General features: G+C 32.0%; 1 protein-coding gene across 3 annotated transcripts in view; it reads right to left on the reverse strand.

Moving 5' to 3' along the window:
• LOC148610679 (recombining binding protein suppressor of hairless-like) overlaps window positions 1–12,046 on the reverse strand; it is a 28,559-nt gene that overhangs the window by 13,267 nt on the left and 3,246 nt on the right. For 2 of the 3 annotated variants that reach the window (XM_088595945.1, XM_088595944.1), the window contains exons 2-8: window positions 8,864–9,185; window positions 5,421–5,607; window positions 5,053–5,079; window positions 4,168–4,263; window positions 2,178–2,343; window positions 1,234–1,408; window positions 139–276 (exon numbers count right to left, since the gene is read on the reverse strand). In XM_088595945.1, coding sequence (XP_088452071.1) covers window positions 139–276; window positions 1,234–1,408; window positions 2,178–2,343; window positions 4,168–4,263; window positions 5,053–5,079; window positions 5,421–5,607; window positions 8,864–9,086 — 1,012 coding nt within the window. In that variant the 5' untranslated portion in view covers window positions 9,087–9,185. Of the gene's footprint in view, window positions 1–138; window positions 277–1,233; window positions 1,409–2,177; window positions 2,344–4,167; window positions 4,264–5,052; window positions 5,080–5,420; window positions 5,608–6,598; window positions 6,730–8,863; window positions 9,186–12,046 lie in introns of those variants that run through there. The other variant, XM_088595946.1, reaches the window with a different exon arrangement.

Here is a 12,046-nt window from a genome sequence, read left to right on the forward strand (position 1 = left end):
TCAGTGTAAACAAATCTGTGTTTTCTTCTTTAGAGTTCATAAATGAATATGCTGATTTTAATACAGATCTACATCAATGATTTATTTAATTTGGAGGTGTCCCTTTGGAGGTACATTGTTTATCACTAATCAACTTACACAAATGAATAGTGAAAGCTCCCCATTGTGTAGAACTGGCATGAAAATTTCCATTTTCTACATGGAGGTACCGAGTGCTGACTGTCTGTGATCTAAGTCGATTAAATAATGCCACTTGTGTCCCTGAGGCTATACATACTGTAAATAAAGGGAGATAATAAGTAAATAATTATAAATTTACATTTTCCGTTCATTCATTCATTTCAAGCTTACTTTTCATTTATACAAAGAATGATTAAGTTGACCCTTTTTAATGAAAGTCAACTAATTAGAGAAGTTCATATAATAAAAATTTGTCAACTACTCACATAAAATTAATTATACAGCCAGATTCAGTAGCCAAGAAATGACCTGAAAGACTTGCTTTGATATTGACATGGTAAATTCAGAAATCAATTTCACTGTTAAGAGGCTGACCATGTATTTACTTCAATTAGTTCAAATGTAGCTTCATGGAACTCTATTTTGACTGATCAAAAATTGTATGTTTTCTGCAGAACAATTCACAGGATCTTAGTATATTTCATTACATGCAATTACATCAACCATGCATATTATCAAAATATGCTAATCTCATTGGATAGTTAGCTCTATAAGTAATGTTGACAAAACACATTTCTAGCTATTCATATAGGTCATGCTTACAATATCAGGGTAACTTTAATTGATCATTGCATACTGCATTTAAAAAAATTAATTGAATTAACAGAAACAGTGTTTGGATGGAATCTTATAACAGAAATAAGAGAATTGAATGTTAATTTCCAATGTTTCATCAGTAAGTAAAAGATATGTAAAGGAGCTGATCAGTCTTACATTTAGAATCGTGCTTCATTGAAAATGTTAATGCTTTTAAATGTCAAGGGAGCAATAAATTCTAAAGTATAACATTTAACTATTGTTAGAAATATTTCTTCCATTGATGAAATTGTTCGAAAAATTAATGAATATAAATAACAATTTTGTACCTTTACTTCAGTTAATCAACATCATATTTCAATATCATACTGTTATGTCCTTTTTCTTTAATACTATTTTATCATTTCTTTCAATTCTTCTAAACCCTAATAAGTCTGAAATACATAATAAACTTACAATCTGCATTTTTCAATGACTGTTTTTTCTTGGAGGGTTTAGAAATAACTTTGATTCGTTTACTGGCAAACACACCAATGTCCTGTCCGTTACCATAGAACATCTTCACAGACAGAAAGAAATGTTTCCTCTTGTCAGAGTCTGATATATATAATGTCTTAGCTGCACAATAATTCTGTAATATATAAACATTGTCAGAAATAAAATGGAACAGAGTACAGTACCATTTCCCTATTAAAATATTTCATTACACAGGCAAATGTGCCACACATGACAATCATATGGTTTGCATCATATGATTATCATATGTTTTCAGGATAAAATGAAAATATGAGAATCACATGACTATCATATGATTGCTATATGAATATCATATGTGGCACATTTGGCTGTGTATCCCTATAGCTCCCCCAAAAATTCTACTAAGTCAGTCATGTTTCTCTTATTAGACCCATAATATGCTCCATTAAAACTAAAATAAAATGTGGTCCATAAACTAGTGAGGTTTTCTTTAAAACAAGACAATTTTAAGGAATTCTTCCAATGTGATTGTACAGTTATTTTTTGGATCAAATTTTGTGATTTACTTATTTATTTATTTATTTATTTATTCTTCCAATGTGATTGTACAGTTATTTTTTGGATCAAATTTTGCGATTTATTTATTCATTTATTTATTTATTTATTTTTACAGTTTATTGAGTTATGAATTTGTTCATTTTGACCTTTTGCTTCAACAGAAATGGTAAATTTTCTTAGAAATACAAATTTGTGGTTAGACTTTCAAAGAAAGAGATAAAGATTGTTGTGTAACCTGTAAACAAGTATTTTTTTCATCACATGACATGCATATTCTTTTGTAATATCATCTTAAAATTGAAGAGTAATACAGATTTATAGACCTATTTGATCTATTTTCCCCTTTATACAAGCTTTTGACCTACTTTTCCCTCCAGATTAAGCTGGACCATTTCCTGATCTGGATTTCCTATTCCCATGAAGGCACAAACTGTTGATTCTGCTTCAGAAGCACCATCATTCTCCATTTGTTCTTTTTTCCGCTTCCATCCACTCCCAAATAAATAAATACATGGTGGAGGACAGAAAAACCTGAATATGGAATAAAATACTTAACTTATCCAATCATAGGTCACCACGAAGGCATCATGACTGATGCAGAATTTTATCTAAATATCATAAAAATTAGCTTAAAGTGTCTTAGAATAGCTGAAATTAGAAAGTAATGGGATTTTATAAGAGAATGCAATTCGCCAGCTGGGCTACTAAAATAGAAAAATGGTCACTCAGCCACATTTCTGGTAGCCATTTGCGAGTGGACGACCGTTAATATTTTCCCCTGCAGTATTTATATAGGTCATTCAGTCAGTATTTAAAGGTCATTCAATCAGTATCTATAGGTCATTCAATCACTATTTATAGACCATTCAATCACTATTTATAGGTCATTTAGTCAATATTTATTGGTCATTCAGATAGTGTTTATAGGTAATTCAGTCAGTATTTCTAGATTATTCAATCTGTATTTATAGTTCATTCAGTCAGTATTTGTAGGTCATTCAGTCAGTATTTATAGGTTATTCAATCAGTATTTATAGGTCATTCAATCAGTATTATAGATAATTTAATCAGTATTTATAAGTCATTCAAAATCAACTGGCTCAAATTCTTACAAGTCTTAACATCCAAGTGTACAACTTCACGTCTGTACATTCTACAAGTGTAGCTTATTGTCTGTACATTCTACATGTAGAACTTATCATCTGTACATTCTACATGTATAGCTTATTGTCTACACATTGTACATGTACAACTTATGGTCTGTACATTCTACATGTGCAACTTATCGTCTGTACACTCTACATGTATCACTTATGGTCTTAATATTATATATGTACAACTTATCGTCTGTACATTATACATGTATCACTTATCGTCTTAATATTCTACATGTACAACTTATCTGTACATTATACATGTACAACTTATTGTCTGAACATTCTACATGTACAACTTATCATCTGTACATTCTACATCTACAACTATCATCTGTACATTCTACATCTACAACTTGTCGTCTTAACATTTTACATGTATAGCTTATTGTCTATACATTCTACATGTACAACTTATCGTCTATACATTCTACGTGTATCACTTATCATCTTAATATTATACATGTGCAACTTATTGTCTGAACATTCTACATGTACTTATTGTCGGTACATTCTACAAGTACAACTTAACGTCTGTACATTCTACATGTACAACTTATCGTCTGTACATTCTACATCTACAACTTGTCATCTGAACATTCTACATGTATAGCTTATTGTCTATACAATCTACATGTACAACTTATCGTCTATACATTCTATATATTTAGCTTTTTGTCTGAACATTCTACATGTACATTTTGTATAACTTATCATCTGTACATTCAACATGTATAACTTAATATATATTATTACTTACATAACAAGGGGCTCCCAGGAGCCTGAATTGCTCACCTGGTTAAAATTTATTTTCCAATGTTAATAAATTTAACAAGAAGTTGTCTAACAATTTTGACTCAAGATAGGACTTGTTATAGGGATCAATTCAGCAATTGAAAGTTTCTTTCTATTACAGTTTTCAAGATACTGGCTGAAAACTAAAAAAAATGTCATTTTCATCTTCCAAGGGCAGTAACTCTTACAAGCAGTCAGCTGACAACTTTGATACCTGGAGACTTTTGTAGGCCTTATAATAAGGACCTTTTCAGCAATTGGAAGAATTTGGCTAAACCTAACATTTTTGGAGATATATGAGAAAAACTACTGTCAGACTGATAGAAATTCGGGACAAAATGATGTCTATAAAAAGTGTACAGTATGTTGAGTACAAGTATAATTTTGTTTTTATTGGTGTACTTACCTTTTTTCATTACCGTAAGATTTCTGGGCAACTTTAGCATGTAATATCACAAGGACCTGGTCTCCTCTCTCTTTAGCATACTGTCGCATAGCTTCTCTAAATACACACAAAATCAAATAATAAAACAAAATTGGAAAGAGTGAATCACCAAATTATGACCACAAAAGCCAAAGATTTAATGAGTGTTAATGTAACATGGGACAGTCAGACAAGGGTACAAAAGTTACTCTTTCTCTTTCTCAGAAGGGGGATTAAATAAAAACAGAAATATCGACTACATGTACTTTTCCAGGTGACTGTAACAATATCAACATCTCCTAACCAACCTTTGTTAGATTTACTAAATAATAATAAATTTTATTACATTTATTTACCAGAAATTTAAATGTCTCTACATTACTTTCTTTCAGAACTTGTTTCACAACTAAACCAATATTCCAATATTGATCATAAAGATCTGGTTTAAGACCAACAGTAGACTGTAAATAATTAGAAAATTTTCTATAGCCTAGTCCTACAATAAATAAATGTTAGGGTCTAAAGAATTTGAACAGGTGTTACAGAATAGCTGATTGATGTATCTAGACTCTTTGATACTAGAAATTCTAAAAGAGTTAACTAATCAGGAAGCTAAATTCTTCAGAGCTACATGTGGATGATTGGAAACCAGTTGGATAGGCACAAAAAAACTTCATAAAAGAAAGAGTAGATATAAGTGATTAAATTCTTAATGAACTTCTTGATTCTCAAAAACTACAGGGGCAAAAAGAATTTGGACATCAGTCACGACTATACATGTATATTAATCAGAACTACTGAGTAGGCTTTTAATTTCTGTCCACAGTTAATTTAAACACATACATGTAGATTTATATAATACTATACCTTGTTAATCTTTGATCCTGGTACTGGCTGAAAAAAAATATAAAAAAAGACTTATATGTACACATTACACTAACATTGATAACACAGAAAGTTTACTGACTATTACATTACCCCCACAATGTTGTTCATTACAAGAACACAAGAAGTTATTATCAAAATACATTCTTATGGTACATTTGTATACAGTCTCAAACTTATGAAATGAAAAACTACTTTTCCTTACCCTACTCTCCAATTGAAGTTAATGAACTTAATGGCTACCTTCTGTGTTCCACAGGAAACCTTAACTTGGGACATTAGAACTAATATTCCCCTTCCTACCTTTCTTACATACACAGCATACAGACATAAATGAACATAATGGATACCTTCTGTGTTCCATGGGAAAACTTGAGGAGTAAATCATTCTAGGGGACGGAGTTGATTTAGGACTTGGTGGTGCCACCATTGGCTGTGATGTCATTGTGTCCAAGGGACTTGTGGTTGCCATAGCAACATTGTCATAATCTGATTTTTCTGGTGGTGTCAGTGATCCAATGCCCAGATGAGAAGGATCTGAAAAAAAATGTTTCAACAGATCTTTCAAATTATCATTTTACATTGTACATGTAATAATTTCTGTGAAGGTACTCTTATTCTTGAGTACCAATTTTTGTGTTTTAAAGAAAATATCAAGTCATGGATTCTTAGATTCCAGGATTTGAAAATCTATCAGACAAACAAGCAAGCCTGACAGGGTGAGATGTGATGCCCTCTATAGACAGAAACACCATAGCAAGCCTGATAGGGTGAGATGTGATGCCCTCTATAGACAGAAACACCATAACAAGCCTGATAGGGTGAGATGTGATGCCCTCTATAGACAGAAACACCATAGCAAGCCTGATAGGGTGAGATGTGATGCCCTCTATAGACAGAAACACCATAGCAAGCCTGATTGGGTGAGGTGTGATGTCCTCTCTAGACAGAAACACCATAGCAAGCCTGATAGGGTGAGATGTGATGCTCTGTCTACACAGAAACATCATAGCAAGCCTGATTGGGTGAGGTGTGATGTCCTCTCTAGACAGAAACACCATAGCAAGCCTGATAGGGTGAGATGTGATGCTCTGTCCAGACAGAAACATCATAGCAAGGATGATTGGATATGATTTGATGCTCTGTCCCAACATTATTCTATTAATTGGCAACAGCGATGTCAGTGGATCTATCAAGGCATTGCTGATATTTTTAGTACATTTAGTATTTATCATCACGGCAGTGCATACATGAATACATGTATATTATATATGATAACATTTTCATATATCTTCAGAGTTTAAAAAAAAAAACAATTGTGTCTGCGATCAGTTCATGTGATTCCTTCAATTTGTTCTCAGTCAAATGCTGTAATATATGATATGCCAGGGGAAGTGCTTACTTCCTTTTACAACAAATTTTATATATTTATTTGCTTACTAAAAATCTTTAGGAGAAAATCGGTAATTAATTTAAGCAAATTTAGAAGATAGATGAATAAAAATTGCATCCATACATGTATACTTACTATCATCTAAGATATAATGAAACTCATCAAGTAATATGTCGGACATTTCCAATAGTTCTACAGACTATTTTTTTTTTATTCCTACAGGTAATGGCTGACTCAAGGGTTATCTCAAGCCTGTGTTATAATTGATAACTCGTGAGAACCACCTGGACTGATTGGTGATTTTCCCATACCTTAATTCCAATTAATACTTTAAAGACTGAAATTCTAGAAGGAACCTTAAGGCTGTAACTAATTCATCAGTTAATTCAGAAAACTTGGATGAATTTTGTATTTTTCACACTCAATGGTGGATGTGGGTATGTGATCATTGATGAGTAAATATTTCCGTTGAGTCCTACTTTAAGCATGTAAATTTTTTAGTACATGTACATATAGAGTACAAGTAGAAGTACATCCCATATACATTATTGTGTATGTACATGTGTACCATAACATATCATGAACTTAGTTATAGGATTTTACTATAGAAAAAAATGCTTGAAATTGGAGTAGATTTAAAGGAACAAGATGATATAATGTGCATGTATATACAGCTATGATAAAGCAATTATTTGGGGTTCAAGTACATATATATAAAAAAGTACATGTACATGTAGCTTATGGTACAACACAAGAAATAGACCCTTTCATGCTAATTGTAGGATGGTCAATAAGCATGCATGGAACATGCACAATATACACTTTCACAAAGAAAATTCTTTTGTTCTAACCAAGCCCTACCTCATTGAAAAGTACATTCAGCATGCTCACTGACTTAGCTTGAAAGGATCTATTTACAAATAAAAAAAACCCAACAGTTTTACCAACAATCAAAGTCAAAACAATCCATCAAAATGTCACAGCTTCAAATGAGATTTTTTTTCTATTTTTTCAATAAAAATGTACAATAGTTTTTCAGAGCCCAGCATGATATTACTGTAGCATGTTGATCTCCATTGTTTCTGGACCCCTTTTTATGCTATTTATCTCTAAAATGTTCAAGTCTTAACCAACAAAACCAAAATCCAAGCCTGACCTGTGAGGTTTAGAATACTGTGGAATAGTATCATTGACATTCATAAGCTTTTGGTTAAGTTACAATGTGCATGTATATACATGTACATGTACCTGTAATTTAATTCTATGAAATGACACTTCCTAAAATCAAGAACATTCCCATTTTAGCATGTTGTGTGAAATGTGTATGCATATAATGTGAATCATGTGAGTGCAACATGACCATTAGTAAGCATGGTGTTTCATGCACCATGCACTATCCAAAAAGTGTGGGTACGAGGCCCACAACCCACAATTACTGACCTACACATGTGTGAACTTTAAAATTCCATTAACATACATGTACATGCATGAGATACATTGTGGCTGCATGTACATCTACATGTACATGTAGGTTATGACCCTTCAATCCTTTCCATTGTCACTTTGTTGAGAACTTCAACTCTTGAAAGAAATTTTAACTCCTCAGATTCATTTAAAATCAATTAAACTGTACATGTATTTTTTTCCAATTTGTACACCTATACATGTATGAAAAAAATTCCAATATACATGTAATTTTATTTTCAGAGAATGGTAGCAGAAAGGTCTTTTTTGCATAAATGCATAACTGCGTAAATGACCTTTGATCATGGGTTAAGGAATAAATTCATGATTAATGTGAATGCTGTCATTTGTCACATTTTGCCTGCAAGGTACAATGTATTGCCCTATTTGGAATGTAGCATGTTTCAGGAGGAGTATGTACAGTCAGACAGACAGCAGTATAACCCCACACAAATGAGCCAAGATACATGTATAAGCAATTACATATGACATATTTTTTCTTCAACCAGTTGAAAATACATTTTGTACATGTACATGTATGTAGAACAAAGAAAGAATTCAAATTCTCAGAAATGGTAATCAATGCATTACTAATGTAGAAACCAAATTGATACCTTGAATCTATATACCTCAATTTATTTGGTCTAGATCATTCTGAGCTTAACATCAATATTTTTGTATTTATTCAGTATGGATTTCACAATGAAACGCTAATTCAGTGTCTTGCTTTCAAAATAAACAGAAACTGAATTTCAAAGATCTAGGAAGGAAATTGACAGTTATATAAAACTTGAACATTCTTGTCTTGTACATGTATGAACACTGAAAATTGAAAGAAAGAAAAAAAAAAACCACTTGAAACAATAATTGAAATATAACAGGACTACATGGTAGTATAAGTTACTGTTCTTAGCAACCAGAAATACAATAGCTTACCTGGTTCCCTGTGAGAACCCATAACTGGTGTCCTCTCCCTGTGGTAACCACCATTCTGTCCTGTTGTTTCATTCTTGACATAACCATTGACACTTATTAATTTGCTCGACAAATCTACGGGATTGTCATACCCGCCCTGAGCCATGTGACCATTTATAGTGTGAGGTGTTGAACAAATGTTGTTTTCTTGTCCAGAATATAAATTTTCATCATTTTGTAGCATGTATTGTTGATCAGAAAAAAGTCCGCTACCTTGTTCCTGTGATGTGCATCGTTCATAATGTGGATCTGCCAATGCTTCTATAGTATAGCCATAACCTGCCTAAAAACACACAAAAAATAAAACAGGCTGATATAGTGATAACCTGTGCGGAAAAAAACAACAACAAAAAGTATGTTGGTATAGCTATTACCTGCCTTAATTGAAAAAAAAAGAACATGTACATGTACATTGTAGGTACAGCCGTATTCTGCCTAAAATTAAAAACCAAACAAAAAAAAACAAAAAAAAAACATATGGTTTAGCAGCAAGCTGCCAAACATTACCAAAAATATGTTGGTACCCATAACCTGCCTTAAAAAAAAAAAAAAACATGTTGGTATTGCCATTTTTATCAATATACTGTATACATGTACAAAATGTGCACATACATGGATGTTCAAAATGTACAACACAAAATTCACTTCTACTAATTGAGGCAAACATATACATATATGTATATGTACATATATACTAGTAGCAAGTCTGCATACATGTACAACTGTACATATGTATGCTGTAAAATAGAAACACCTTCATGAACAATTACATGTATTTGGCAAACTGGAATTTTATCACAACATGGGTTTTCTCATTCATGTAAATACTCAACATGGTCCAAACAATGAATAAAATTAATAAAGCTATCATATGAACAATTAATATCAGGATCTAGAAAAAAATGGGTCTTTTTATAGACTTGTTTTGACACTTCATTGAATCCAAACATCAAAACATTTTTTTCACTGTTTTTACTGAATTGTGACAACATTACTGTTAACACAAATTTTAATTTCTCTGGAAACTTTATAAATGGAGACACCATTTCAAAAACTGTCTGTAGTTTACAGTTAAAAAAGTAGAATGGGGATTTCCAAAATTTAATTAAAGAAATACTATTCAGATATCAAGATAATTAAACAGGGACAAAATTAATGCTCCATGGTACAAAATGTAGTTTGCTAGAAATTTTATCACTTGAAAAAAAGAATCAAGTTTGTTAAAAATGTAAAAAAAAAATCAAATTATACTGCAAGATAAATTAGACCATTAAGGACAAAAGTGACAAAAATTACTTTAAAATCTGGGACTATATGAGAATAGTAATATAAAGTCCTTGAAAGAAGTAAATATGTACGTCATGAATGGAGAGGTTTTTTTTTGATAATTCATCAGTGGACTTAATACCCTCATATTAAAAAAAAAAAGTATAATTTTTTTGGCACCCTTGGCTCTAATTTCTGAAAATTGGTGACAAAAGATGTCAGCTGGTGATTTTTCTGGTGACATAATTTTGGAGCAGCCCCCTGTTATTTCTATGTTATTTATATTTAATGGTTCTATATGTTTAATAGTACATTGTTTTTCTCAGTTTTGGACAAAAATATTGAAAAACAAAAAAATGGAGCAATTTTATCCGTTTTTACTTTGGTGGAGTCACAGTGAAGGACATGAGTGACTCCACTGTGAAGAGTGGAGAAATTAAAATTTTGGTTGATGGTAGTGCACCTAAATTTGTACAAGTACATGTAAATGTAAATGTAAGTAATTTGTACTTCTCTCTAGTAATAAATAGACAGTGTTTTCCCCCTAATTTTTAGATAGCACAGCTCTTATGGCCTTCCTCTAAAATTTCAGCACAGTGCCCATAGAATGCATAGTGCATTCTAACCAAAAGTAACTACTGACAGCACAATGCTAAGAAATCATATCGCTTCAAAGTACAGCGCTACATGTATAAATGGCCAGGGAGAACACAGAATAGAGTAAATAATTACATCTCTGACTCGTTCTAATCAATGAGTGTGATGGTCTACTCTTCATTCTAATCAATGACAGTGACGGTCTATCCCTGATTTAAGGTATTGGTGCAATGTAAATGATTTTGCAAGATTTTTTTTCTCACTTAACTAAGAAATCTAGACCCTAATACATGTAGATACAAATATGTACATGTAAAGAAGTAAGTGCAATTTTTTTTATTTTACGTACAATGTACAATATACATGTACAAACGGATAGCCGATCTTCCATGTCCAAGTGCAGACATACATGTACATGTAATAAGAGAGAGTTGTTTTGCTATGAAACAGTCAGATAATAAAACTCATCACCTAAGAAGCCACAAACTACAATGAACATCTTGTATATCAACTTGTAGACATTTTAAAAATGTCATGTCTTCTTGATCTTCTTTTTTTTTTCAGAAACTTGCTCTTGCAAGGCATATTAATAATTTACATTGTTATTTGCCCTGTGTTTGTTCTTTTTATATACTGCAATAAGTACACGTATATTCTGTTTTACTGTTTTAATAAATGTGTAGCGATGCTGATTTGTAAATTGTCCATGTGCTGCTTATCAATTACCTTGGCCTTGTATGCTTTATGTAGTCCTTGTGTATAGGAATGTATTTTTTGTTAATTTTTAATATTAATGTTCCTTTGGCTTTATATACTTATGCTTATTGCTTTGTGCTTCTAGACATTTGACACAGTATAAAAATTTGACCGTAATTCAGGTTGCCTTTTTGTGGCTCTTTGTCCTAAATTGTTCCAGTCAAATCCTGGCCTTCCTTAGGAAGTAAGGTACATTTTTATACCTTGTAGTACAATCTAAAAGCATTTTTTTCACTTTTACTCAAATTAATGTCCAGACCTAAGGACAATGCTTATTCTGGTCCTTTTTATGGCCCTTAATTCATAAAAGATTCAAGTTTTAACCACCAAATCAATGCTGATAGTGATATGGCACATTGTCATACAATTTCAAGGCGATCCATTCTGGCTGTCACTAATAATCAAGTTACAAATATACAGTGTTCAAACCATGTACATGTATGTACTGGTATTGTCTGGACATCAGGAAAATGTTTCTTTCTGGCCCCACTTTTTGTTCCATTATTTCTACAATGTCAAAGTCTT

Source organism: Perna viridis, chromosome 8 (assembly GCF_037379345.1).
Source record: "Perna viridis isolate PV_CMFRI_1.1 ecotype Kerala chromosome 8, ASM3737934v1, whole genome shotgun sequence".
NCBI lineage: Eukaryota > Metazoa > Mollusca > Bivalvia > Mytilida > Mytilidae > Perna > Perna viridis.